The sequence below is a fragment of the Aspergillus caelatus genome (assembly GCF_009193585.1).
Source record: "Aspergillus caelatus strain CBS 763.97 unplaced genomic scaffold BDV27scaffold_375, whole genome shotgun sequence".
In the NCBI taxonomy this organism is placed as follows: Eukaryota; Fungi; Ascomycota; class Eurotiomycetes; order Eurotiales; family Aspergillaceae; genus Aspergillus; species Aspergillus caelatus.
In genome coordinates this window covers 1-27,729 of record NW_022475638.1, presented here as the reverse complement: position 1 = coordinate 27,729, position 27,729 = coordinate 1, and the positions used below count along the sequence as shown (strand labels likewise).

The 27,729-nt window shown below is 48.2% G+C and overlaps 11 protein-coding genes across 11 annotated transcripts; 9 read left to right on the top strand and 2 right to left on the bottom strand.

Annotated features, from left to right (window-relative positions):
* The first annotated feature begins 157 nt into the window (after positions 1-157).
* On the top strand, positions 158-3,400 carry BDV27DRAFT_138361 (uncharacterized protein). The gene has a single exon (XM_032069224.1). It carries the CDS (start codon positions 344-346, stop codon positions 2,825-2,827), a length of 2,484 nt encoding a protein of 827 aa, XP_031921097.1. The 5' UTR covers positions 158-343; the 3' UTR covers positions 2,828-3,400.
* A 160-nt stretch (positions 3,401-3,560) lies between these two features.
* Positions 3,561-4,228, top strand: BDV27DRAFT_138360 (uncharacterized protein; the record flags this gene model as incomplete). The annotated part of the gene is made up of 1 exon (XM_032069223.1): positions 3,561-4,228. A coding segment is annotated over exon 1 (157 nt), but the record flags the coding sequence as incomplete, so codon positions are not given.
* A 755-nt stretch (positions 4,229-4,983) lies between these two features.
* BDV27DRAFT_138358 (uncharacterized protein) lies at positions 4,984-6,116 on the bottom strand. The gene is made up of 2 exons (XM_032069222.1): positions 5,595-6,116; positions 4,984-5,530 (listed from the first exon to the last, which is right to left on the bottom strand). Exon 1 carries the CDS (start codon positions 5,830-5,832, stop codon positions 5,611-5,613), a length of 222 nt encoding a protein of 73 aa, XP_031921095.1. The 5' UTR covers positions 5,833-6,116; the 3' UTR covers positions 4,984-5,530; positions 5,595-5,610.
* A 1,263-nt stretch (positions 6,117-7,379) lies between these two features.
* On the top strand, positions 7,380-10,925 carry BDV27DRAFT_75367 (KH domain protein). The gene is made up of 5 exons (XM_032077494.1): positions 7,380-8,054; positions 8,128-8,409; positions 8,527-8,988; positions 9,038-9,362; positions 9,416-10,925. The coding sequence occupies exons 1-5, from the start codon at positions 7,527-7,529 to the stop codon at positions 10,840-10,842; spliced, it is 3,024 nt and encodes a 1,007-aa protein (XP_031921094.1). The 5' UTR covers positions 7,380-7,526; the 3' UTR covers positions 10,843-10,925.
* BDV27DRAFT_138355 (uncharacterized protein) lies at positions 10,869-11,427 on the top strand. Its single transcript, XM_032069221.1, has one exon. The coding sequence runs from the start codon at positions 11,008-11,010 to the stop codon at positions 11,224-11,226; it is 219 nt and encodes a 72-aa protein (XP_031921093.1). The 5' UTR covers positions 10,869-11,007; the 3' UTR covers positions 11,227-11,427.
* A 347-nt stretch (positions 11,428-11,774) lies between these two features.
* Positions 11,775-12,726, top strand: BDV27DRAFT_150825 (uncharacterized protein; the record flags this gene model as incomplete). The annotated part of the gene is made up of 6 exons (XM_032071279.1): positions 11,775-11,905; positions 11,998-12,094; positions 12,138-12,214; positions 12,254-12,373; positions 12,428-12,522; positions 12,581-12,726. 6 exons carry the CDS (start codon positions 11,775-11,777, stop codon positions 12,724-12,726), a joined length of 666 nt encoding a protein of 221 aa, XP_031921092.1.
* A 1,504-nt stretch (positions 12,727-14,230) lies between these two features.
* Positions 14,231-15,648, top strand: cbpA (putative calcineurin binding protein). Its single transcript, XM_032069220.1, has one exon. It carries the CDS (start codon positions 14,478-14,480, stop codon positions 15,354-15,356), a length of 879 nt encoding a protein of 292 aa, XP_031921091.1. The 5' UTR covers positions 14,231-14,477; the 3' UTR covers positions 15,357-15,648.
* BDV27DRAFT_138350 (arginyltransferase) lies at positions 15,623-18,526 on the bottom strand. The gene is made up of 12 exons (XM_032069219.1): positions 18,214-18,526; positions 17,865-18,140; positions 17,489-17,533; positions 17,313-17,388; positions 17,186-17,248; positions 17,002-17,124; positions 16,782-16,943; positions 16,499-16,732; positions 16,350-16,447; positions 16,219-16,284; positions 15,898-16,166; positions 15,623-15,833 (listed from the first exon to the last, which is right to left on the bottom strand). The coding sequence occupies exons 2-12, from the start codon at positions 17,920-17,922 to the stop codon at positions 15,708-15,710; spliced, it is 1,320 nt and encodes a 439-aa protein (XP_031921090.1). The 5' UTR covers positions 17,923-18,140; positions 18,214-18,526; the 3' UTR covers positions 15,623-15,707.
* Positions 18,527-21,875: 3,349 nt separating this feature from the next.
* BDV27DRAFT_75222 (NUDIX hydrolase) lies at positions 21,876-22,786 on the top strand. The gene is made up of 2 exons (XM_032077493.1): positions 21,876-22,075; positions 22,224-22,786. Exons 1-2 carry the CDS (start codon positions 22,024-22,026, stop codon positions 22,649-22,651), a joined length of 480 nt encoding a protein of 159 aa, XP_031921089.1. The 5' UTR covers positions 21,876-22,023; the 3' UTR covers positions 22,652-22,786.
* An 827-nt stretch (positions 22,787-23,613) lies between these two features.
* Positions 23,614-25,267, top strand: BDV27DRAFT_138343 (DNA-directed RNA polymerase II core subunit RPB3). The gene is made up of 3 exons (XM_032069218.1): positions 23,614-23,831; positions 23,914-24,482; positions 24,552-25,267. Exons 1-3 carry the CDS (start codon positions 23,778-23,780, stop codon positions 24,943-24,945), a joined length of 1,017 nt encoding a protein of 338 aa, XP_031921088.1. The 5' UTR covers positions 23,614-23,777; the 3' UTR covers positions 24,946-25,267.
* Positions 25,268-25,971: 704 nt separating this feature from the next.
* BDV27DRAFT_138342 (putative mitochondrial dicarboxylate carrier) lies at positions 25,972-27,728 on the top strand. The gene is made up of 5 exons (XM_032069217.1): positions 25,972-26,216; positions 26,277-26,463; positions 26,496-26,498; positions 26,639-26,739; positions 26,831-27,728. Exons 2-5 carry the CDS (start codon positions 26,328-26,330, stop codon positions 27,533-27,535), a joined length of 945 nt encoding a protein of 314 aa, XP_031921087.1. The 5' UTR covers positions 25,972-26,216; positions 26,277-26,327; the 3' UTR covers positions 27,536-27,728.
* Position 27,729: the final 1 nt, after the last annotated feature.

The window sequence follows — 27,729 nt, the reverse complement described above, 5'->3', positions numbered from 1 at the left end:
GGGGGGGGAGGTTTGATCGATAGCCAATAACCGTGGGATAAAACGCCCACCCGCCATCGCTGTCCGGAGGGAGTTTAGCGTCTCACGAGAGAGCTGACGGTCGGCGACCCGTTCGGACTTTGTACTACTTTTCCTTCGGAAACAACACAACGTCCCCGTTCCTTTCCCCAACTATTCCGACTTGTGATCACGCCCAGGCCGTCTGACTTGTCAGACGCTGATTCGAGACTGGGGAGTTTACAGCCTGGGAAAGGTGTGAAGAGCCATTATTATTAGAAGTGTCACGAGTTTAAGAAGACCTTCAGTTAGCAAGGATAATTTTCTCGTGAAAGCTCCCAAAATCATGGCAGCAGCTCAACTTCCCACGGGTAGTATACCTACAGGGCTACCAACAAATGAGGAAGTCCAGGAATATGAGAAAATCCTGAAAATAAGTGACGAAATATTTACTGGAACTCACCCTAGATTGAAAGTTCCCCAGCAGTTTGTGCGCAAACCCGCGTCGCGCAATCCCCCTACCTCCACCCAAGCCCAGGTAAAAACGAGTGAACGGCCTGGGTCTTCCACATGGAATGCACCTCAGCCGTTTCCAACACCTTCAAAACCTACAGGCGCACTAAGTACAAATGCCAGTGACGGTCTGTCTAGCGCGACCGCTCCCTCGCGTATTGTACCGAGACCTATTTCTGAAATTGATCCTATCTTCCTGACCAAGTCGGATGATCTAGTCAGAGCAGAACTACAATTACAGCGTCAAAGGGTGGAAAGGGCTTTGCGGGAACAACTTGAGCAGAAGAGACAAGAGTCAAGGCAAAAAGCCTCTATACAGGACGCAAAGCCTGACTTCGATGTTTCTGATGTTTTAAATAAGGCCTTTGAGATAGTCAAGCCGTCCCCCTCAGTTGATGGCCGTGGTGCTGGAGAGCCTAGTGACTCCGAGAATTCGTTCTACTCTAGTAGAGCCCCTGACTCTCCGCAGCAGGGCGATCAACAGAAACCGTCACCTGCACCTCCCTCTAATTCCGATGAGCCTGCTACTGAGGCTCCAGCAGAGAATTATTCAGATGAGTTGCAACGGCTTGAAGCCCTCAACCGCACTGAATCGGATCAGGATATGCAAGATACTTACCCGGTTGCAGACCACGGAATACCCTACCAGAAACAGCCGCGCCCTGCTGCGGCAGACTCCGCCGCTCACAAATACCAAGAAGTTCAGCCAACAGACTCGTTCGAAGAGCCGGAGTATTCGCCGCCAGCCCCAGGTGTGGCCCCGATGGAGAGAGGGGAGAATCATGATCATCAGCGAGGTTACTACCCCAACGGGCCGAGGAGGCGAGGTCCAGACGCTCGTCAGCCCGACCGCCCCCGTTATACCCCCGGGTCGAACTCGCCTAGAGACGATGTAAGGGTTGTGCGTAACCATATAACGTCCCCAGCAGCTCCACGGCCTTCCAGGGTTTCTCCCTTGGCCAATGCCAAAGTTCCCTCCGTTTATCAGCACAAAGAGCCACGTCCAGTGTACGGTGCGGAACATCAGGCAAGTCCCGATGCTCCACCCCAACAATTGATGCCTAGAAAGCGCAGAAGGTTGCATGAGGAAAGAGACCGGTCTCGCGCGGTCGCATATAGAATGCAAACTGGAGTTCCTGATGGCACTTACATCAAAGAGGAGCCAGTTTCGCCGCCACCGTTCACAGACACTTCCCCAGCATACCGTAGTCGTCCGGCTCAAGAAAGACCAATCTACATTGATATCGCATCTCCCCGCTACACGCCGGTAATTGAAAGGAGAGAGCCCCCAATGAGAGACCCTGCATATGATGTAGATGCTTATGATATCCGTGGCGATTCCGGGATGCCGCGAACCGTTTCGCGGCTGAGTACCAGAAGGCCAATTCGTGATGACCAAGATCTGCGGAGAGTTGCGAGTCTCCATCAAGCTCGGCAACCTGAATATTCTCGTGAATATGTTGACCAAGCTAGTCCCCATACTATGCGAGCTTCGTCCTACGCTGTTGTTGAGCGGCCCCCACCCAGGTATTATGACGAGATCACGACCCCTCCCGCGCGACGCTATATCCCAGTGGGAGATTCCCCGACCTCGCCACGATATCAAGAGACATACTATGATGAGGAACCTCCAAACCGTATTATGGCGCCTCCAACACGGAGAATCGTGGTTGATGAGCAGGGAAATCAGTACTACGAAACTGTGCCTGCGCCGAGGATGCAAGCAATGCCTCCCCCAACCAGTCGAATGCCGGTACAAAGAAATGAGGTCTACGACGACCATCCGCCAGTACGCTATACGAGTGTTCGGGCCCCATCTGTCGTTGAAGATCCGTACGGTGGCCGGAGGTACGTGCAGGATATGCCACCTCCGCAAAGTACTTATCGACGGGTCACCGACTACGCTCGCCCAGCCCCGAGTGAGCGTCGGCCTTATGTAGCACCATTTGATGAGCGAGAACCACTGCCACGCAGCGCCAGTGTCCAGGTGACTGACTACTCTATGCGACGCCCGCATTATATTGAAGAGGCCGAAGTTCCACGCGAGAGGATCATCCGAGTGCCAAGCGTACGACCACCAACCGCTCGGTACGACGAACCGCGGGAGGTCATTCAGCGAGTAGAGAGTGTCCGGCCAGCTGGCAGGGATGTGAGCATATATATGGACGATGATCCCCGACGGCCCAGAGAATATATTGAGCGGCCCGTCTATCTTTCTACGCGACCTGTGGCTAGAGAAGAACATTACTACGACAACGGCGAACCCGAGAGGGTGGTGCTTGATGGCGGAGTCCATCGAGTTCCTCAGCGCTATTAAAGGTGAAGCCTTCTCCAGTATGAACGCATGATTATTTAAAAGCTTTTCTTTTCGCGACATATGTTTGCAGTAATTATCCATGTACAGAGTACGGTCTTTCTAATATTCAAGCGGAGCATTGACGCTTCTTTTTCTTGTACATTCGATTCGTCTTAGAGTGACAGGGCTGACAGCGAAGACAACCTGAACTCGCATTGAAAACACCACCACATAGAAAACAGCTTAATAATGTGAAGTATTCAGACGTGGATATTCATCTTTCTGTAAAAATTTGGATAGCCTGATATCTACAGTTACCTGCCTAAGTGCTGTGTAACACGGGGGTTACGCTAGTCATTATATACTGCTAATTGTATCAACGAATTAAATCAAAGCCCAATAATAGTCATCATCGCACACTGCACATTCAGTCCATGTCTACTAGTAGTACGACAGGGTAAAAAAGACAACCAAATCTCCAGCTAATAAGCAGGCATAAAAGCGGTGGGGACGGCGGTCAGCAGCACATAGAAAGCGACGACAAGGCAGAGTAGTGGTCAGACAGTTCTTCACCTTCGGTGGAGAATCAAAGTTAAGCTCTTCGGACGATACATGTATGTAAACCATCCCTAACTTTACCCATGACATGCGCCGAACAGAAGCTTTATACTAACTAGTATATAAATGGCACCTAGCTAGTCATGTATCTTTGCATGTTTAAAAAAAAAAAAAAATAACACCCACCGAGCCCCTCGACCTGTGCGACATATGACCAAGGCCTTGTCTACTACTACTACTGCTTAGTAGTATCTTTATTCGCTCATGCAGTGGGTTCAGTAAGATCGGCTGCTTCCGGAAACCGGTTCCAGACTCGATGTACCTACGAGTGCCTTGTTTTTGCGGCTGCTAAGGTATGTATATATTCAAGGCAGGGTTTAGAATAATTAGTACTACTGTACACGGTGGTACTCGCGGTATGCACCCTGTTGAGGGAGTACCTTTGTCCTAAATATTAGCATGGGCGTTGGTACACGGCATATTTAGTAGTGTGTGTATACTTGTATATATTTGACAGGATTGTACTGCATATGTAGTGCTTAAGGCGGGGGCATGAGAATGGTATATATAATCAATCCATTCGTTGAGATCGCGCGTGATACGGGGACAAAGGTACTGCAAATATGTATCTCCGGTGCTTGTTCAGGGGGTCTTACCTGTTGGTCTTATCTCTTGTGCTTTGTCCTACCTGAATGGGTAAGGTATGTAAGGTAGTGGTGGTAAATTTACGTACTTTGTTCTTGTGCTACGACGCTTTTGAGGTGATGAAGTCACTGACCTTTGACCCACTCCGTGACGTCGTTGGGAGATCTTGTCTTAAAATCGGTCTTTTTCTTGGTCTACGTGGTTTCTGCTGGGTATGTTATTGTGTTTATCTTTTGGTGGGGAAAGTGAGAGTTCAATTAATTGTTTTTAGTTAAGAGAAAGATATCAAGAATCCTAGGTAGCTCTGAGGGAGGGATCAAGTGATTAAAGTTCATTCCTGCCTGAGGCTGAATGGTGGAAGTCCCATTCAGGAAAGGATTCAGGACGCCAGATCGGGTAGCAGGGTAGCATGATGGAGGTGGTTCCTTTGACCCTATCACGACCGTTGATCTTTGAGTTTATTACGAGAACTCAATCATCGGATTTCACGGATGCAATTGGCACGCACTCCAGTCTATTATCTCACGGCTGTCGGCGACTGCACTCCATCCGGGGTAGTGTTGTATGTATTACTTACTAGTGAGGTACATACACACTTTCCATTTTCTTTAGCTGGGGGATGTGAGGTCAGGTGGTGTTGCTGTGTGTACTACTAGGACTCGAAGTATCAACGATTACCGACATACATACATGCATTTGCCACACTTCCGTTAGAAAGGAAAAGTGGCCAGAGAACATACCAATCACTTGCCGATTCCCAGGTAACGGGACGGAAGTACATCCACAGTGCATTAGTGGCATTTGGGCAACAGCAATGTGATAATGGAGGGCCCCCTCCCCTCCCCTCCCCTTCGTTAGTGTGCGATATGGTGTGAGGGGGGTTTTGAGAGATACCTAACTAAAACTACTAGTAGTCGAGAGTGATAGTCCCTAAGCGGTACTCCATCCATTGAGATCTCCTTCTGAGATTAAGGGTGGTGTGGCACTGGACTTGACCTTTTGTAGGGCCCCGAAAGTGAACCATGAGCGCAAGCACCAAGCATGGACCTGGTTTCATCGTGGGACATTCCGGCCTTGCGTCACCTGTGTATCATCACTTCTCCGCTTCGGAAGTGTGGGAAAGGGAGACCGACATGACTATTGTTTACTCTGATTACTATGGGGTGTTGTCCATTGGGTTTCATGAATGATCCATGGTTTTTCATTTTCGCCTTGGAGCCTTTCTGGGAGACATGACGATCCTTTAATCAGGGATCAGCAGAATTGATGCCAATGCCAGGCGTTAGGCAGGTATATTTACAGAGTTACGGTTGCTTCCCTCCAACGTCCACAGGGGGGTGTCACCGAACTAGCCGAAACCCCAAAAAAAGAAAAAAAGTTTGCCTATAAATGTCATGTAGAGTTTCGTTGTGCAGAGTAAAAGGCGGTGCCGGGTTCGACCTTAAAAAAAGAGAGAGAGAGAGGGGGGGGAAGCCCGTTATGCCTTTTCTCTGCAGGGAGGATCCAAGCCATTGGGCTGTCCTTGCAAAGGTACGGATCCTGTCAGTGTCAGTGCAGCGATGGGTCTTTGGAGACACCACAATACCGGGCTCTGGTCTAGTTCAAAGTCGTGACGGAATCGTCCGGTTGTTGATGCTCGACTTTACCGTACGCGCCGGTATTACCGCACCACACGTGAGAAAGGATTCTCGCTTGCGGGTCCCAAAAAGGAAAAACACGAGTGGGCCTTGCCCGTGCAGGGACTGTGATGAACGCAGTGGAAATATCGATTCCAGTGTGTGTGTGTGTGTGTGTGTGTGCCACCGGAAGCCATGGGAGGGCATCCAAAGGTGGAGAGGATAGGGTGGCTTCAAGTGCTTCTCATTTCTTTTTCTTCTCGTGAAGAAAGTCGGGTTTGACCTCGAGCGGGGAGAAGCTTTTGTTCAAGGAAGGGAGGAGGAGGGGGGGGGAGAGCATAATTGAGTCATGCTGGAGCAAGCTCTGCTTGAAGAATGTTGCCTGACAATAGGACATTCATTCAAGGTGTAACCGACATACCATTATTCAAATCCAAAATGTTAATTCGAATCATGTTAAGTTCTGTATTAAAGTCGTCTGGAAAATTCATCGCGACGTGCTAATAAGGCCAATTGGTCTTGGATCTTAATTACGATACGGTTAGTTTAGGTCAGTACTACCAGTTAGTGAGCGTTCTGTCCTATAGTTAGTCTGGTGGGAGGGTGGAAGTCACTAGTCCGCTGCAAACATTGGGGGCCTAGACGCCGACTTTGGGCTGAGGTTGACCCGCATATCCCGCTTTGAAAAGAGAGAAGCACGTCGAACTTCGTTATCTTCAGAAGAAGAGGAAAAAAAGAGAGGGAGAGAGAGAGTGAGTACGAGGAAGAAAAATAAAAAAAAAAAAAAAAACCAAAAAGGAAAGGGAAACTTCTATTGGTATTGAAAGGGGAGGGAAAAAAGAGAGATAAAATGAATTAATGATAATCAGATTGTTTGTCTAAGAGCTGAACGGTCTGTCGAAATTCCTCCTTTCATTGTACCTGAGGTTATAATGGTGGTGAACTTTTTTTTTTTTTTTTTTTGATTTTTTAACCACACTAAACAAACCTACCTTGAGTCTCCGAACTAACTCACATACACAATTATACCTGTACTTCTTCTTTCCTTTGCCCCCTCCCTCAGCTCTGTTCCCTTCATACGAGAATCTTCATTCATAAATACATACTGTACTGGGATACATCCATACAAACCAGACCATACGGGGCATCTGCTGACTCAAACCCCCACTAAACCCTTTCCTGTACCCAAGCCAATCCCAAACCTTTCGTTCATACCCATCGATCAGAGACTAATTTTATTATTATTTTCCATTATATGATTTTATTTTCTATTTTCTTATTTTTTAGTACCACTGATTATTCACTGGCAAGCCAGAACCCCTTCGCAGGAGGAGCTCGAAGTCTGACCATTGGGATCATCCGGTTTTCTTCTTCTCTTCTACTCATACCTACTTACTCATTTTCTTTCTGATTGATCTATCTCATTTTCGATTCCCTTTTCCTCCCCTTCTCTTCAGATTCTTGTTCAATTTCCCTTTTTATTTTTTTTTCCTTAGTTTCCTTTTTTTTTTTTTTTTCTTTTTTTACCCTTTTCTTCGGTTTTATGTTCCCCCTCCTTCCCCCGAACCCTCGATACCCGTTTGGTCGTTGAATTGAATCGAATCATTTTCCCAACCCATTCCGGTACCAAGACAGAAACGCCCTTGTCCGCCCACACCACCTTCGCGCGCTCATCATTCCTTTGCCCTCTTCTCTCATCCCTGTCCAGAACGGCGATCCTCACCCTTGACGCCTCTCTTCCTCTCCTGATTCACTTGCCCCTTCGTCTCATCTTCCTCTTGTTTTCTCTTTCTTTCTCTCCCACCTATCCGTCCTTCCGCCATTCTCCTCCTCGGACGCTGTTTCTCTCTTTCCCCTCGACTCGTTCAAGGGGTTAGAGATTCGAACCTGCCGCCCTTGCCATGCACAAGATCTCTAACTTTACGGGTCAAGCCCGTCATGGCTGGGAGCGAATGACGCCCACGTTTGGCATGTCCAGGCCTCACACCGATATGGCATCGCACTCGTTACGTCGACCTCATGGCGCACCACCCATGACACCGCCAACCGGCATCGATCCGACCGTCAACCTTTCTTTCAACGTGCCGTTCTCTTCGACTTTGGGTGGTCCCGATGTGGATGATGTGCTACATGCGAGCCCCGGCGCTCTGCAGCGTTGGACTTTTCCCGAAGGTACCCTCGAAGGCACACCCGTCCACAACTTACCCGTTCACACCAGCAATGTTGAGGCCTTGCGGAGATTGTGTCGCCAAATCACCGAGAGCAGTAATGGGAGAATCGAGGCAGTCGTGTTCGGTTCGGAGCCTAAGTCCGTTGCGTCCCTACAACGGCGACCTCAAGGCTTGGTGACGAACGTATGTATCACCGGGGAAGGCGAGACTGTGCGCAAAATGCGGGCCAGGATCCTGAACGAGACACCTATCCTGTTGGTACGTTCGACCTTAATTTGGTGACTATCGCTTGGAAACTCGATCCAACTTACTAATGAGATCCAATCAATAGCGCTGTGCGACCGTTGATGTCGATATGCATCTCATCATGGATGGGTCCACGAAAGGAATCCGACCGAGTGTATTAGAGCACCTTGATACCCTCTCCGCATACACCGGAACGGACATCTTCCTCTTGAGCCCCAAACTTCGAGATAACGATAGCGCGGTGGTGTCTTCTTACGGCTATGCCTCTGACAATGGGCTGGACCAACGTTTCCGAGTTTCGATTTACGGTGACATGGAGAGCGCAGAGCATGCCAAGACCAGGGTGTTGATCATGATTGATCAGATCGTAAGTTTTCTGTTTTCTTATCCACGCACTCGAAAAGAGGAAAACCTCCGAATATTAAGATTAATAATGGCTCCCTTCACCGGCATCATGCAATTATGACGACTAACCGGTTGCTAGCTTAAACGTCATGTGGACGCTATGAAGCTAGAGTTGACCATGCACACATTAGTCTGTGGTCGCACTCGCAAAAACATCAAGCTCATCGAGGCCGCCACGGGTACTGCCATTTACTTCCCGCCTCCCTTCCCTCGCATCTTTGGATACACGCCCCCAGGCGCTCATCGTCGCAGTGAAGATGAGGTCTATATCACCGGTGATACCCAAGAGCAGATTGCCCGAGCCAAGCAAAAGTTGAGGGAACTTGTCATGGGCGTCAAGATCTATGTTAAGGATGTCATTGTCAATTCTAACAAGATTGACAACATCTTGCTTGACCGTTTGGACAAAGTTCGAAAGGTGATGGAGATGAATGGCTCTTACGTTCTCTTCCCCCAACTTGGTAGCCAACGGGGTCTTGTCCGTATCCAAGGCACCGAAGTGCTGCACGTGGAGCGCACTGTTCGGGAGATCATGGCATTGGTACGTTCAAAAGCATTCATCCTGTAGGATTTTTGGTTAACTTGATTAGGCTGGTCAATTCTATAGTGCCTCGTGGTGGATTATCATGCCGGATCCTTCTCAGGGGACCTTCCGCGCTCCCTCACCCGCGGATGTTCGTACTATGCTGTCCGATATCTGTACTAACTCAGCGGCGGAAGTGAGCTTTGACAACCTAACCTTCACCATCAACGGCTCCGATGACGCCGTGAAGGCTGCTATGATGGTCGTCAACCAGATCCCATTCGTCCAGCGGAGCCAATACCAGATGCGTGTGAAAATCGAACTAGCAAACGAGCACAAAGAGTTTGTCAGTGGCAAGAAGAACGGCAAGATCAACAAGATCATGGGACAGAGTGAGTGCTGCATCGGTTCGCGCTTTGTAGCCTTGGGTTCTAACATCGAACAGGCAATGTGCAAATTATCTTCGATGGCTTCAACGAGTACAACTTTTACATTGATGTGTGCGGAAATCAGTATGAGTCTACGAAGAACGGTCTCGATCTCGTCGAGCAGGAAATGCCGGCTTCGATCTCGTTCCATGTGCCGGATCAATACCACAAGCGGATCATTGGTATCGGTGGCCAACATATTCAGCGCATCATGAAGAAATACTCGGTCTTTGTCAAGTTTTCCAACGCTATGGATCGCGGTGGTATGGGCAAGGAGGATGACGACATCAAGGTTGACAATGTCATCTGCCGCACGCCAGCCCGTAACGCACAGAGTTTGGATCTCGTCAAGCAGGAGATCATGGACATGGTCGAAAAGGTCGACGCAGAATATGTCTCTGAGCGTGTTGTGATCAACCGCCTCTACCACCGTGAACTCCTCGCTCGCATGACGGAAATCGATGAGCTTGAAAAGAAGTGGAACTGCAAGATCGAGTTCCCCAGCACCGAACTTGCCAGTGATGTGGTGACCATCTCAGGGCCTGAATACCAAGTTCCGCAAGCCGTTGATGCTTTGCTTGGAATGGTCCCGGAGAGCCATGAGCTCCTTTTCCAAAGCTCTCACGAGCTTCGCGAGTACTTCAAGTCTGTCGAGTTCCGCAGCGACGTTTGCGCCAAGCTGAAGGAGCAATATGAAGTTGATACTACGGTTGACCTCAGTGCTGACTTCCCTTCCTCCGAAACTAGCTCAGCTGGTTCAGCCTCCCCGACACTACCTCCCGATGACCGTGTTGTGCTTGGATACACGCGGAACAATGCTGGCGGTCTTAAGGATGCCATCGATTTTCTGATTTCGCGTCTAGTGGCGCATGGACTTGATGCGAATACCATCAAAGGAGCTATTCCGCGTCCTAAATCCGACTCGTTTGAGGAATCTCTTCCGTTCTTCGACTCCAAGCTGTTGCAACATGCACCTGTCCCTCTTGTTACGGACTCTCCCACCAGACCCAACTTTTCCGACGAGACTAGTGAGCGTGGGTCGATTTTCGAAAGACTCCGTAAGCCTGGTAGCATCTCTTCGTTCTCGTCTTTCATCGGCCGCAAGAACCACTCCGCCTCTCCCGGCTCGTTCTTCAAACACGCCTCCAGCAACGCCTCCAAGGCCTCGCTGGTTTCCATGGAATCTCGGGATAGTGGCTACCGCAACCCATGGAATGATTCGGGCGTGAATCTTCCTGAGGATGATCTGCCCGTCCTGGGGAGCTCCCACAGCCACAGCAGCAGCAATGGCTGGCCAGCGCGCTTTGACACAAAATTTCCATTCGGTACCGCGCCGGGGGACATGACCCCTAAGCATGACCCCCGCGCGTCTTTTGATAGTGGTCGTCCTAGTACTTCCAATTCTACTTCTGGATACCCGGCCCCTATTGGGCCACCGCGTTAAAACAATGTCAATTTGCAGCACTATACCCCAAGACCTCATTTTTTTTTTTTATTTCTCTCATTTTTTTTAAGGTTTGCAATCAGCGGTTTTTTGTGCTTTTCTTGATACCATTCGGAACACGCAGTTAAAGATGGCGGGAAAATTCGGAAAAAAAGGGCATGACAGATGGCTGGGAAAGTGGATGACAGGGTCCATCCCAGCCGTCTTTCTACCGGGCTTTTGTTCTCTGATTTCTCTGTTTTCAGCAATGCTTTTTTTTTTTTTTTTCAAGTTATTACTCTCCTATCTTACAAACAGTGTGTGGGTCGGGAGCAGGAAGAGCACTGTGGGCTTTGGTATGGGAAAACACGGAGGCGGGAGCAATTTTCATTAAAACATTTATAAGATATGATACCAAGTGAAACGATGGTGTATGATGGTGTTACTCATTTCTGTTTCAAGTGATCTGTCGATTTCCCCCTCATCTCGGAGTTTCAGATCGGCTCTGTTCACTTGCTTAGGTTTTGGATCGTTCTATATACCTCGATGAACAAGATATCCCCAAGACTTGAGAGTAGAGAAGAATGCGAGAGTGTTGCTATCAAATTTTCTATCTATGATATATATATTTTTTCCTATGCAGTAGTCTTCGTGGGTACGCAACTTATTGCATGAAGTTATATGTGCGTATACATGGACTCCAGTATATCATAATATATAGAGTCAAGCGGACAAAAAACAAACAGGAGCAAGGAATTCACCAAGATTACCCATACCCTATCGACAAGAACTCTCCAAGCGGAGCTCTCTCCTATGTATCGAAGACGAGTTGAAACGGGTACCCTACATGTTGGTTCTCAAAGGCGTAAGCGAACCTGTAAATCTCACCCGTGTTATTCTTACTTCAGGTCGTATTACACCTACTTTTACGGATATTCCTTTCTCCCCCCAAGATGCTCCTAGGTTACGACGCGGATTTCACTACGACTGTAGCCGGCATTCTACCAGCTATAATAGTAGCCCCTAAGCCGACGGTGTATGAGATCGAGGCTCGATGGGAGGCTAACACTGCCTACTTTGCGGAGTCCTTCAAGGCGCTCCCTGAACCTTAGACATGAGATAAACAGTTCACGAGATAATGAGTTCACATGTTCACGTCTTATGGCGGTCAGACAGTGTCTATCCATCGCCTCTCACTCGAGAACAACCCACGTTTACAGCACCGGCGCCGGCTATCTTGCATATGCATGGCGGAGGCATGTTCCAGTTTGACGTGCACGAGCCCTCAGCTGGCAGGTACAGGACACCCACGCCAGGTCTTAGTAGAATATTGGGTAGCACTGGAGAAGCCTTACCCAGCGCCATCGGAGGGCTGCTACGCGGGCCTGAAGTGGTTACACGAGCATGCGGACTAGTTCGCCGTGGGCATGAGCGGCATCGCCACGACAGGCGAAAACTTGGTCGCTGCGTCGGCGTTACAGGCAAGATCGAGGCCCCTCTCTGTGCCTGCAGAAGCAGAATTTTCTATCTATCCGATGTTGGACGATCAGATGTTGGTGCCACAACCGGAATTATAGCCCCTGGTTGTGTGGAACACGGGTGATAGTATCACTGGTTGGACCGAGCTCTTGGGTAGAGATGTTGTCGGCTCGGATAAGGTCGAGGCCTATGCTGCGCCTACCCGTGCCCACTGCCCAGAGGGTTTGCCCCCGCTTATATCGATGTGGGCGAGTTGGATATCTTTTGGGTGAGGATATAGCCTTGGGTAAGGTTGCGAGGGTGAATATTAGTTTGCAGCTTCATGTTAATTCTGGCTTGCCATATGCTTTTGAGATTTCTGAGAGTTGGGCTGAGGTGTCACTGAGGTCTTTTGCTAATAGATTTAAGGCTATTGCCCGGTTGTAGGATAGGGTTAGTTGTAGATTAAGGTTAGGTGAATGAATGAATAAACGCTATCCAAGGCTTGGGGTAATTGATTGTTGCTGTGAGGTTGAGGATAAGCAAGGCGTCCTGGTGGTAGCTGACACCTTGTAACTCTTATGTTCAGGAAATTATTGCTTTTAGGCTACATGATAATCTCATGAAGGTTGGATAGTGTGATGTTGGCAATTGGTAAGATGGGTAGGTGTGACACCGGATTCGGGTGGATCACTCGAGATGGATACCATGACAGATTCCGGGGTGGCTATGCATGAACACTTAAAGCGCAGCTAGATCAGTGTTCTGCAGCCAGGCAGATGAATTCTGCAGGAGAAAGGCAGAAGAATTAAGAAAGAGAACTTCACAAGAAATAGCATGTACGGAAAGAAAATGGCCGACTGTGCCATTTTAGGAGCATCGCTGAGCCTTGTTCAGCAGGCTCGTGGTGTGATCGTGCAATTGATGGAGAGACGCCTCTCTAGTATACTCTGTACCCGAGGTGATATCTGGCAACTGAGAGCGAAGGTATTACGAGTCAAGAGATCGAGTAGCTTGAAACTTGGCATGGAGTCAAAGTATGGCTATGGCTCCTGCAAGGTGAGACGGCTGCCCATATCCGAGCAGTGCGGTGATCATTCGCGTAGGGGCTTAGAGCGGAGTGCATGGGTAGTGCACGCTGTCAGCCAACTTAGATTTTGACTGCCTAGAGTGGAAACCCGCAAATCCTCACCGTCCGTTGCGTCCTGGACTGCATCGTCGACACCGCACATGCGTGGACACAACGCGGAGGATGAGGCAATCCGGGACCTCCACCGGGGGGCGGAGCTGCGATGGAGACCAAAAATCTGCGGAGTGTCCCCCCTTTTCCGGGACCGATCCACGGAATGACACTGGCACGGGGGGACAGAACTTTGTTCCGAGTTCCAACTGTTGGAAGGATTTGTTGAGGGGGGCGGCTGTATGTCTCCAATAGTACTATAGTGCCTTGTCATACTTTAAACTTACAGTAGAAGGTTGATCAGTCCATCAAGCCAACAACTGCTGCTGCTAATGGGATCAGGCCGTGAGTTCGGAGATTATACAGGTGATCACCCTCCCCACGGCATCACCGGGAAGGAATTGTGATTGTAATTCATCAGAAGCATAAAGCATATTCTGGGATGGGATTATGGTGACGGTCTGAATTCGGCAGTGCTTGTGGCAAAGAGCATCATTAATTTGTCTCTCCAGCCACAGCGGAGCCGTGGCAAGGATTCAAAAACAGGCAGAAGAAAAATTAAAGCAAAAACGGATGGATCGTCAGGAACCGAGCCAGCGGACAAGTCGTAATCGCTACTGCGTCTGGTCTTGGGGCAGTGTTGGTGGGATCCCGACCGTGCGTCCAAAGGAGGCGCAGCAAAACCTGCAATTGGGAATGCTGCTATTGGACATATCCGGTATATAAGTTGGGAACGGAATCGTCTTCTAGATTGGATAGAATTTACCAGAACCACCTTGCAAGCAGAAAAAGACAGAGGTGATCGATTGTATATCAAAGAACGACTCCTGATTGTTTCCGTCGAAATTCCCAAAAGTGAAAGCGGTCTTGCCTTATCTCGTGACTTTATCAATAATCATTTGATTGTCCCGCCACCTTAAACTCTCCTGGTTGCATCTCTTCCTCTCTACTTCAATCTACCTCGCAAGACATACGCCGTTCTCTCTCAAATCTCAAACCAAACGTTGAAACCAGAAAAATGCCTGGACTTACCACATCTCCTCCGGGGTCAATGCCCGCCTCTCCCTCCTTCAGCGTCAACCGGGCATCTCGGTCATCTTCAGCATCCTCCCGACCAGCCCTCACGCTCGATCTCTCTAATCTTCCAACAATGTCTCAACCAACCAAGCCAACAAACACCCTCATCATCACCGAACTTAGCAACATCCTCTTCTTCCAACCCACCTCCCTCGCCACTTTTCGCGCACAAATCGAATCCATCGCGCCCCTGAACTCATTCTCTCCACTCCCCTCTCTCCGCCGCCTCATCTGCTCTTTCTACACAGAAGAAGACGCCCTGCGTGTCCGGAAACTCCTCGATGGAGAAGTACTTGAGCACAACGTCCGCCCCAGGGTTTACTTTGGCGAACCCACTCCAATCCTGGATGAAGAGGAGTCCCGCCGCCCAAAGCTCCTTGAGGCCCCCCATGCCGACAAGCTCTTCTTCATCAGCCCGCCACCCAGCCCCCCTCACGGATGGGTCATGCGCAATGAGGAGCCCCCGAACAAGGAGGTGCATGCCAGTGATCTCGCCACCGCCTTGGCCAAGTTGAAGACCGAGCAATCCGGTGTCTACGAGGGTGTCAACCAGACCTGTGAACCCGGTACTCCGATGTCCATGACCTCCGATAAGCGCTCGGGGAGCTGGCCCGTCTCTATGTCCGGACAGCGTAGCAGAAGCAGCACCCTTATCTACCACCCTGAGGACCACGGCGGAAGTCCTAACCTGCCTGCTGTTATGGTCGAAGATACGAGCATCATGGTGGACGATTTGGAAATGGAGATGAGTCCCATTGAGATGCCGATTCGGAAGGCCCCGCCGAAGACCTCTCGGCCTCCTGTTGAATTGATGTGTTGAATGCACGGGATTTGATACGTGGTCGTTATAACATTCATGAATACGTTTTGGGATGTGCTTTAGCGTGTGCATTTGGCTTGTTCTACCATCGTTGCATATTTTCATGGGTTTATATGTTTTTATCCAGGATGCATTGATGGTTTGTCTATCTCCTGTGCTTTATTGAATCATTGGCGGGGCGTTGTGGAGGACACTGTGATCATGACATATACGGAGTTGGCTTGCTTCTACTGCAATAATTTACATATACGTTTATGCCATATATAGGTTGAATTACATGTTTTCTTGCACACATTTTCCCCATGGAATCTTTCCTAAATGGATAGATAAGAGTGAATTCTAAAGGCGCTATTAGTCGAATAGTACGACGGCACTCTCCTTAACAGTTTTCGGACCCAACACTGCGGCAAGCTCAGCAATAATCCCTTTGACAGACTGGGGATTATCCATAGGCATCGTCTCCCATCCCACGAGATCCTGGGGCAGTACATGTCAGTATGAGGTCAACCGTGGGTAAAAACTCTCTGAGAGATGTACTTACAATCATATGCACAAAACTACCATGGACGAGGAGTAGCCAGTGATCCAAATCCAATGCCTTTACTTCCTCCAGAGACAGGACGCCAGGCATGCGCAGGTCGAAGAGAGATACCTCATCATCATTGATTTCGGCGTCGGCCTGTGTCCCAGCGGACTCTGGTGTGCCTTCCGCGACAATTCGGCGGTCACGCGAGAGCGAAACGTATGGACGTTCGTCTAGCTTCTTTGCCAGTTCGCCGTCAAGTGGATCCCATGTGTGGCTTTCAGGATCTGTACATATCAATATGACTGTTTGGTTTGTTGAAACTGGTGGTGGCCTTACCGAGGATATACTGTGGCCTGAACGATCCCTTGTAACGCATTTTCTGACAGGAGTGAATATAATAGCCTGTATAAGGGTTGTCAGCGATGGCCTGTGCCATAGGTCATAGATAGAGGCATAGGATGTCTTACCCATGTAGTAATACTGGTAGCTACCTTCAAAAGAGAGGGCAATTTCCCTTAGGGCGCTTAGTTTCCCGAATTCCCACTGTTCGTAGTCGGGATCATAGCTTTGGCTGTCAGTCGTTGCTCGAATGACCGCCGGAGTAAACGAAACTTACAAGATATATACGGAGCTCACACCATTCGGCATCAAGTCCAGGACCGCAACGGCTATGAGCTTCCCATCCAGGCGGTAGCACTGATGCCATGATCCTAGTTTCTTCTCAGTGGACTTGGGGTCAGCAGGGGAACGCTTTAGGCCCGAACAGAGGAACCGTTTGAAGTCCTTCTGCTGCCACGTGGAGACGTCTTCTTTGTGGACCTTGGTCTGGTACTTGAGGAAGAGCTCGTATCTTGGGTTATTAGTATGAGTGATATGGTCTGAAATTGGGTTGCACTTACTTTGCCTGAGATACAGAGTCCCCTTCTATGTTGACCTCAAATCGATGAGCAGGTTCCAAGTACTTCTTGGTCTTGGGATCAATGGGCCGCTTTACATTGCTGTATTCAGCTTCGTGAACGGCCGTGAGCAGATCGAAATTGCATTTCCGGTGCTTCTTTTCTCTAAAAACATATGAGATTATCCCCGTTCTCACTCTCGGGAAATAGTTGATGGACTTACTCCCTTGTTTTAGGGCACAGATACGCTGCCCTTCTGATGTATTCCGGTCCCAAGACGAACTTATTCCAACGATTGATTGCTTTGCGTTGGTCCTTCCTCGACTTGAAGGCTGTCGCCTCAAGTCTAATCAATAGATTAGTGGACCACAGCCGATGTCGGTTACTTTTGGTTGCCTTGTACATACCTCATCGTATAGTGCGGACAACATGATCTCTGCAGGTTCTGCTTGTAGTAAAGCGTCCCTGATCTGAAGTAAAAATTAGCGACCGGATGCCACGTACTGTCTCATCAAGCGAGTGATAGATACGTACCGTCTCCACCCACGATTGACGAGTTCCTCATAATGGACGGGGCGTACTGATACAGAGCTAGTATAGTACGACGCGCCTGCAGTGGATACATATTAGAAGGACTTTAGATGCACTGAATGGCCGAAGAACCATCCATTGTGAGAGGGAGGGAAGGGACATGTGCCAGTGAGACTCACTTCCATTGTCGGATTTACAGTAGCCACATGAGTTGCGCTGGTAACCTGTATGTTGAGATCAGCATAGGATTGTGGGGTTCCCATGTCCGTTAGTCATGGCGGACAGTCACTGATCGATCCAACGACGGCGGCAATGAAAGAAAAAGGAGTACAGGCATGCATTAGTTGTAAGGAAGCGCACTAATGAGGGACATGATCAAAGGATCACGATGGACCGTACGGGCGATGGCCAAGAAACCATCGCCGCGGAAGAGGGGCAGTAAAAGTGTCGCTGAGGGGCACAGAATATCGGTTTGGGTGCCGGGTTCAAGAAGGGTGGATGAGGGCCAATAATGATTGCACGGGGAAAGGGGGTATCATCTGACTGGCTGCTTACCAAGAGGTCGGAAAAGCGACAATTTCCTGGCTTGTTCGGCGTCAACGATGGATCCCATAGTTTCGATTAACAGTGGTGGATGGTGCGGTTATTATCGTCGGCGCTCAAGGCGGAAACACAAAGGTGAAATAATTAATGAGGGGTGGGATAATCAGAAAAGAAAAAGCCTTTTATCTTTTTGAGAGAAAACAAGGGAAGTTAAAAACCAACTTAGACGAGGTTTTAATCTATCTGCAAATGGGGTTCGGCGTCGAAGAAAACAGTAGGATGTTTAAGCTTGCGGTTAAAGAAGATTGATTATCAGTTTATCAGTTCGTATGCCTTTGGATACAAAAAGGAACATACATACGGTAATACCACTTTCGACCAGCATCAAGGGAAACAAACACACCGTCCCTCTCACGTCACAGATGTTGCTTCTGAGTATAAGGTTTGGGACAGCTCAGAAAACTGATATATACAGAATAAGCAGAATTATTCTGTGCAAAGATCGCAGATCACCAGGAGCAGCTGCCAAGCGCTGCAAATGACGTTCGTGATGCTTCTAGAAGAGGATCTGAGCGTGCAGAGCTCAAGTTGCCTCATTCCATTTTGCATAATCCTTGTTCACTAGGAAATTGTGTTTGTTGGGTAGTCTTGAAGGGGCCCATTTTATTTAATTATACTATACTCCATACTTATGTCAATATCAATGTAACATACATTCATTTCTCTTGATATATCAAAGCTCGCATTGTACTATACATAGGACTACCGAGCGAGTACGGTACATACAGTACCTATTAGGACTGGGACGTACCCCGTACAGTATACATTTACAGTACCTGAGCCTATAGAATGCGAAAAGATCCTGGAGATCTTACAACAGCGTGACTACTACCTAGGTATATGCACATCCCCTAGCCTGAGTGGCACCACCAATCTGGTATTGCTATTGTTAGTCATAGACTAGCTGACTTGCTTTGCCATTTTCAACCAGGTACAGATCAGTATGACCTGATGTCTACCTAAGGATAGATAGCTGTATGTACATTATCCAGGATATACTAGGTACAATACAGAAGGAGGCTATAGAGGTTGGTAATGAAAATTCCCGGTACGATACATACGATACGAAAGGAGGGTGTCCCTGACTCTGAAATGGGAAGTTGGCCAAGTGTCCCAATGGTCAATCCTTATTATTGATGGCCGTTGGAATGTTGCATTGCGACAATCCATTGAACCTTGTCTCAGCTGATCCATCATTCGGTTTCAAGTGGTTTCATTCAATCCAATTTACCATTTCAGAAGTGACCATGACATCACATGTCGAATTATCCCCAACGTCAGGTATGGACACAAAAGATCCGCACTAATTCAATAGCTAATTGCTGTGTTGTCACTTTACTATTCAATCGCCACCGTCATCTTTCCCAATCTGACCGAGTCACCCTTGAATACGATAGGCATACCTTCTTTGGTAGCCCGAAATCCTTCGTAGTTTTAGCCCGCACTATCTTAAGTAATCCTCCCCAACTTACCCCCCCGGCTATGATCTACAAATCCCCTATAGGTTCAACATAGGACATAAGGACATACACCTACATCATAGCCATTGACAGAATGTATGAGGTGAGGCAAGGTCTGATCAGAGTTTAACTTTGACATCTGAAAGGCAGTTTCTCTTCTTCTTTTCCCTGTTTCGTGTCTTCAACATAAAGTAAATGTAGAGAGCGGCAAGGACTGAATAATCGTTGTTTGAGCCCCGCATTGAGTTGGATCAGTCATTCTGTGATGTTAGTTTGGAAGACTAATAATGTATGCAGGCATGCTGGACGGTACCCAATAATCCCAAGGCTTGTCTGGATGACAAGGGGATGGGACTGCACATTAAAAGGAGAAGGAATAAAAAACTAGAATTAAATAAAGTAAAGAAGATGGCTATAATCACACTTACGCTTCCCAAGAATCCCGACAATTGACACGCTGATGCATCTCTCTAAGGGCACGTATAAAAAAAAAAGTATATGATACGATAACTGGCTCCTCACGTCTAGTACTGCATGCAATGTAGGGATATACTAGCATCCACAAAAAGGTAGGTATTGGTGCATCAGATGCGCACTCTGCTACCCAAGAAAAAGAGTGTAATCTTGAACCATGGACACAGGTTGCAAAGGACGCGTCCGTGCAACGAGGTCCCGAGGAGGTCGTGGGAATTCGGCCTGCTGCTTATTCTATGACCTCGTTCCACAAAGAAATCTATTACTTTGATTAGTACAACTAGTTGTCCTGATTATCACATACCTGTACCCATTTGCTGTCCAAAGTTGGTTAACTATGTGGATCGATCCTAATTCTGGGAGGAATCACGGTGATTAGTTATTTTTATTTGCAGTGTGTGTGACTAGTGGCCAGTTAATTGCTGGTACCAAAATGCGACGATGAGTGTGCTTTTTCCCTTTCCCTTTTCCTTTTCCTTTCTTTGGCTAGACGAGAGCATGCCATAAAAGGTTAATTTAGAGGAACTTATAGTTCCATCCTACCTTAAGTTTCGGCCAGTACTTTACTATCTAGGTATTAACCTAAGTCCATGAGTTAGTATACTACTCCCTCCCGAGAACATTCGAGTAACGAATGCGGCGCGCTTGTGGCGGCCATCGTCGTTTACTTCGTCAGACAAAGGGTTAAGTCCGATGGAGCCGGACAGAACTTAATCCAGTCCCTTTCTACATGACGAAGGACCTTTTTTATCCACTTGCACCGGATCTGAGAGAGCTCTTATGTGGCGCTTTTTGTATTGCATGTGCATGCATACATAGAAGCCTGTTTGTAACAATAGGCACTGGAAAAGAGCCGAGTTCCTGACAGAGTCTGAGTAGCATACCGGGTGTGTGTGATCATTTCACCAGCACTGTGGTACTCCCGAGTTCGCTCTCCCATTTGTGTGGTCCCTTGGGTGACCAAGAGGTTATTGTGGAACCGATGAGGTCCGCAATGCATCGGAAGACTCAGGAGTCAGTACCTCATTACTATGAAATGGAAACATGCTTACCTCACCTGTCGGTTTGTTTCTCTAAAGATCCCTGGGTACAATTAGTCGGTCCACTCCACAAGATCGCTACATTCCATACAACAATACAATACCTATGAGTTGACTGGGAAAAGGAGGGGAAAAAAAGGGAGTTAGGCCTTCTAAGAGAGGGAAAGGGAAAAAAAAAAAAGAAAAGAAAAAAAGGGAGTAGGAACTAGAAGTTTACTAAATTAAAGGAAAAGAAAAGAACATAATAATAATAATAATTAAAGAGAAGACTGGGGGTGGAATTTCCAGAATCAGACTCAAAATAAATTATAATACAATCAAGATAACTGGAGACGGGATTAAGGGGAGGCATACCGGAGGTCAGTATTGTCTCGGTAATACCAAGCATGCCCACCGCACACAAATGCGGACCAATCTGTTACCCATTGAGGCCGAATCATGGTACCGTACGTACCCGTAAGTACCGCCCAGCAAAGTCCGCTCCGGGCGAGAGAGAGCGACTCGTCCTGCCGGACCGCGCCGCCCATTATACTCCCAACCTAAGCTGTCTCTGATTCCCCGTTCTCTCGCCTCCCCCCTCCGTTCCTCCCATTTCCTGTCCCTCTATCCTTTTCTCTTATTTCTATGCTGCCCTCCTGATTACCATGTCTTCTTGTACCCTCACATCACCTTCGAGGTTCCCGTCCGCTGCGGGAGTGAACGGGGATACCTAGTTCCTGAAGCTTTTTTTTTTTTTTTCAATCCTTCCCCTCCAAAAAAATTCCCTACTTTTTTTTTTCTCGACCGCCTCACTTTCCAAGTTCCAGAGGTAGAAAAAAAAATTAGGGTCGACGGGTCCTGAACCAGCTTTCATTCACCAGTTCTGGTTCTTTTTTCTGGCTCAGAATATCCGACGTTTGAAGTTTAAAAAGTTCATCTCCGGACTTCTAATCCCATATACTTCGCCTCGTCATTGTGTCATTGACAACCTTCTCTTTGACTTTCCGCAAACCCTACACTCTTTTGGTTCCTTGTCGCGTGGACTGCAGCTCGCGCTGCACATCACAGATTCATCCAATCCCTCTATCTATAGCTTATCTAGCCCAGGTGGCGTAGAGGGTTCTTATTGTTTGACTCATTCTCTGTCTCTTGATCAAGATGGTGGATCAAACTCGGTCAATGGAGTCCCGGACAGGACGGAAAAACCAACGTGAGTGCTTGTCCCTGGAGCACGTGGGCTTAATTGTGCCCCTCTCCATACCCCGTTCGAACCATGCGCGTCACTTTGAATTCTATTCCCTCTTTGCTATCGTTGCCTATGTCGCGCATACCATTGCTAACGTGTATATCAACGATAGGGTACGGATCGAAAGGCGAACGTCTCGTGGCCGGTGTGGTTCCCTTGTCGACCGATAAATCACAGGTACTCATGATTCAATCTGCGGGTCGAGGTGGCTGGGTTCTTCCCAAAGGTGGATGGGAAACGGATGAAGAAACTGCCCAACAAGCCGCTTGCAGAGAGGCCTGGGAAGAGGGCGGCATAATCTGCACAGTGCTTAGAGATTTGGGAATGATCCCTGACATGCGCCCGTCTACTCTACTGACGTCGCATGCACCAAAGGCATCTTACCAATTCTTTGAGGTCACCGTTGACCGTGAAGAGGCGCAATGGCCAGAAATGCATAAACGAAAGCGTCAATGGGTCTCCTATGCGCAAGCCGCAGCTGCTCTTGCGAGCCGTCCAGAGCTCTTAGAGGCATTGAATCGCAGTTCCATGAAACGGTAGCGACTGCCTTACCTTGCCTGATCTTCCGTTCCCGGATCTGAATAGGCGAGGAACCTCTGGAATATCATCTTCGATCTCTTGGTCTTCCCGTTACGACTTGACGTGATTCTTTTCTTTCTCCCTGACAAAATATTTCCACATCGATTTACCTTCTTGCTTGCCTTCTCTTATCTGAACATCCTTTCTTGTAATGGTCGGCGGTGCTATTCTGGAGTTCGAGTTGTCATTACGTGCCTTGCTTGACATACCACTTGGCGACTCTGGAGGGTATGCGCGTGGCATCAGATTCACACACTCACCACTATAGAAATCATGACGATCCGTCGAATAGAGAGTTAGAAGCGCAGTGGACAGCGCTGGAGTGGACGGACGAAAAGTTGCAACTGGTGTTGCTTGAACATCATTCTATCGAATCCTACTCGTGGAGAGGATATTTGGTTATCTGGATACCAAAGTTTGCTTTTGACTCTGACATGGTTTAGCCATCTACTTACAGCCTTTTGTGGGGAAACCGCCTATGCGGTTAGGGCAACCGGTCTACTGGTGACATGGGTCTGCTTGTGCCTTTGTTGATGATCTGCCCCCCCTTTTTTTTTTTTTTCCCTGCAGAAATAGGAGTCAAGAAGAGAAGAAAACCCCACAAAAAAAAGATTATTCTCCAAACGACTCAGATGGTTGCGAGATTAACCAGCAAACCTATTCTTATTGACCACGTAGACACATGAGTAATCTCATTCGTATCAGCTAGCATATAGACATCAAACAGGCGAAGTAATAGACATAGATACTAGATAATATAACCTTGTTCGAACCATTCATTATCTGCGTCATCTGTTCTACCAGTAGTTTAAAGAGCGAATGAGGTCGTCGATTCTAGGGAGTAAATCTGATAGATACCTAAATAGGGAAAGCGCGGAACTTCAGTTTGGAGCCGAACTCAACGCTCGCGACTTGCGCTCTTCTTCAAACCCAGCTCCGTCTCACTTTCCTTTCATCTTTGACTGACCAAGACGTCATTTGTTATAACCGCTTTCCTTTGGAGCTTGAGTTGCGTAATAGACAAATCATCAAAAGCCACCGTTTCCGACTCGAATTTGGCAGCTCGCACCGCTACTTCGTCGCTAACATGGACTATGAAATGGACATCGAGCCTACAGGGCCCCAGGTTACAGTGCGAGAGGTATGATCAAAACTCTTGAACACTAAGTCAAATTATGGAGAGAAGCGCCAAAACGAGTCCTCAGGGATTAACAAAATAGTAGGCCGAACCCTACCGAGTCGATTTCAAACTCAGCTCCGTCGATCTCGCCTTCGCCAATTCTCTCCGCCGAACCATGCTTGCTGAAGTTCCCACTATTGCTATCGATCTAGTTGAAGTCGAGAAGAACACCTCTGTGCTTCCGGACGAGTTTCTTGCCCACCGACTGGGTCTCATCCCTCTTAATTCCAAGAACTGTGACCAGGACGTTGAGTACACTCGCGACTGCGAGTGTGAGGACCACTGCGCGCGGTGCAGCGTGACGCTTACTTTACATGCGCGGTGCACCGGTGATGACATTATGCGCGTGTATGCGCGGGACTTGGTGGTCAGTGGCGAGCGGGCGAATGAATGGGTCGGGAACCCGGTTATCACTGATCCAGAAGGCAATGGACCTCTGATCTGTAAATTGCGACGTGGGCAAGAGCTTAAAATGACATGTATCGCCAAGAAGGGCATTGCCAAAGAACACGCCAAGTGGATGCCCACCGCAGCTGTTGGTTTCGAATATGACCCGCACAATAACCTCAAACATGTGGATTACTGGTACGAAGAAGATCCTATTAAAGAATGGTAAGCCGCATCGCCCTTTTCTTCACCATAAGGTTCTGGGAGAGGGTTTCCCAGTACTGACAGAAGTAGGCCCGTCTCTCACAATGCTGCATGGGAACACGCCGCTCCCCCGGACCAACCCTTCGATTACGATGCGCAACCCAACAATTTTTATATCGACGTCGAGAGCGTCGGCGTCCTTGAACCAGATATGATCATCCAACAAGGAATCACCGTCTTACAACGCAAGCTTGCGTCAGTTATTTCGGCACTGTCTGGCACTGGTGACGGCGACCGCAATGGTGTTATGGGTGGGGAGGATGAAGATATGATGGGTGTACGCAGTCCAGATGCATATGAGCCTCCAGAGGGTATTGATGGAGGCTTCACTGCTTATGCTAATGGCGGTGCAAGTGCTTGGGGAGCAAGCGCAGCAACCCCGTACGGTGCAACTCCATATGGTGGTGGTGGGTATGGTTTTTAATTGATTTCTCTTTCCTTTGAGATGTTCACGTGTACCCAAGCCATCGATGGTAGGGGCACAGAAGTGAAAACTGGGAAAACAAGAATTAAAAGGAAAAGCACGCCTTCATATTCAATAATTGCTATTTCAAAGCATCTGGACGGAGTTTTAGGTTATGGAACAGCGGCGCGAATGGGATTTTACCTTGTTTATACGAGTCGATGGCAGCTTTTCGTCGAGTTGGTCAATGTTATATTGGCTTTGTATTCCAAGGGCTTATATGGACATGTCATACTAAATTACAATATAGAAACTCAAAATGAATGAAACGGTTCAAATCGCAGCCATGGAGCTTGAGGCTAGAAATGGTCCGGTACCTCTTCTGCAGCTGTGCCTATACGTAGCCTTAGTCTTCTCCGAATTTGTTCCGATTGACATGTTTTGATTATGACTGTCTAGCCTACGTTAGGTTCACCAGCCTAAAGAGACGTGGAAGGAGATTGACTTTCCCAAATGCCCTCTTCCCAAAGCTATGTTTACTACCAAATAGTATGTCTATATGTACGGAGTATCATATACTTCGATACAGATTCATGTGAACAAATGGAGATCCCTGACTTGGGTGAGGTAATTGAGAAGATGAAACTTACCAATACTATGCTCTCAGGACATTGGAAGAGGAGGCAGTAGTTGAACGCATTTCTGGTAAATTTGAAGCACAAAGACCTTGAAGTATGTACTCTCAGCATGGACTACTACTACTAGTACCTATGTTGACGGACAGGTTTTGATGGTGATGATGAGGCTTTGTTGCCAAAACAGAGCTTAATTTAGACTTATTCGAAGTATTCGAGATGCTTCTTTGACTCCACATGTTCTCCAAAACACCACATGGCCTAACTAACCTGCTTCTGGCTGGCAATGTGATCTAAAATAGTACATCCTTGCAATCGCCGTACTACAGCAGAACATTATACACTGTCGTCAACTAATACAGTAGAAGTGATGTCATCTTACATAAAGCCTTAAGAATGAAGCTCATCGGCAGTAATTCAAGGGCCGGCCATGTTGCTGTCAACAAACGTTCCAAGACGCCTTCTTCGCGAAGAATGAGCCCGCGGATATCCCTGCCTCCTTCCACAGTATTACCGAGGGTTACCGTTTGCCCGACCAAAACCGAGTACATGATTGGCTGAGTGCCTCCAGCACCGGTTATGCTGCCGAAGACCGCTGCGGGCTCGGAGATAGATCAAGTCTCCGACGCATTTTTGAAATGCCCGTGAGGTACGAAACTAGCCTAAGACATTTAGGTACTTGGACAAACTAGTCTCCTACCTTTTGAAATCGCTTACACTCTCCGCTCCCCTTCCCCTCGCTGGATTGTTCACATCTTGTCCTACAGGATGGCAAGCAGCGCAAAGCTGGAGGTGTCGCAGCCTTCCCGGGCTGCTGTCCCGGTGAAAAAAGTGCATTATCCTTTCTGGTTTGGTGGCTCTGCATCATGTTTTGCGGCGGCCGTGACGCACCCTTTGGATCTTGGTAAGTTCTCAATATATAGCCATTTTCTTTTCTGAATTATTTTCTCTGGAAGCTGATCTAGCTAACATTAATTCAATAGTGAAGGTAAATTATTCCTAGACCTTATCGGCTGTGTTATGCGTTTTGCCCATGTCGCTTTTCTCTCGCGTCACCGTGACGCTAATCGATGAAAAATAGGTTCGCTTGCAAACACGTGGGCCTGGAGCGCCCACCACCATGTTGGGCACTTTCGGCCATGTGATTAAGTCTGACGGAATTTTGGGTTTATACAGAGGGGTACGTTCAATCCGTGTGGGTCCCAGGGGAAACTGGAGAAAGAGATAGAGAGAGAGAGAGCCCTCTTGCTCACAGTGTAACAACCATGTAGCTTTCGGCCGCGCTCTTGCGACAGATAACGTATTCTACCACTCGTTTCGGTATATATGAAGAGCTGAAATCGCGCTTCACATCGCCCGATGCACCCGCCAGCACTCTCACCCTGGTCGGGATGGCCTGTACATCCGGTTTCCTTGGTGGTATCGCAGGGAATCCGGCCGACGTTATGAATGTGCGCATGCAGTCCGACGCAGCTCTCCCCGTAGAGCAACGCCGTAACTACAGACATGCCTTCCACGGACTGGTCCAGATGACCCGCCACGAAGGACCCGCAAGTCTGTTCCGTGGCGTTTGGCCCAATTCGACACGTGCCGTATTGATGACCGCCTCGCAATTGGCTTCCTACGACACCTTCAAGCGTCTTTGCATCGACAGGTTCGGCATGTCCGATAACCTGGGCACCCATTTCACCGCGTCCTTCTTGGCCGGTTTCGTTGCGACAACCGTCTGCAGCCCCGTGGACGTGATCAAGACCCGTGTGATGAGCGCTTCACCGGCTGAGAGCCGCGGCCACAGCATCGTGGGTCTCTTACGAGATATCACCCGCAAGGAAGGCTTCGCCTGGGCCTTCCGCGGCTGGGTTCCCAGTTTCATCCGCCTGGGCCCCCATACCATCGCTACATTCATCTTCCTGGAAGAGCACAAGAAGCTCTATCGTCTGCTGAAGGGCGTCTCGGAAGAGAAGCATACAGCATAGATCGACCGTTTTCTTCCTCGATCTCTTTTCACACATTCTGATTTGCTCGGTCTTGCGATAAATTAGTTTTTTCTTCTCAATTATCTTTGTATATGATGTTTCTTTGGCGAAAGCATTGGGTGGGTCAAAAAGTTAGTTTTATGTGGTGTACATACCGCTTCTGTGTGTGTTTTTCGTTTCTTTTTTTTTTTTTT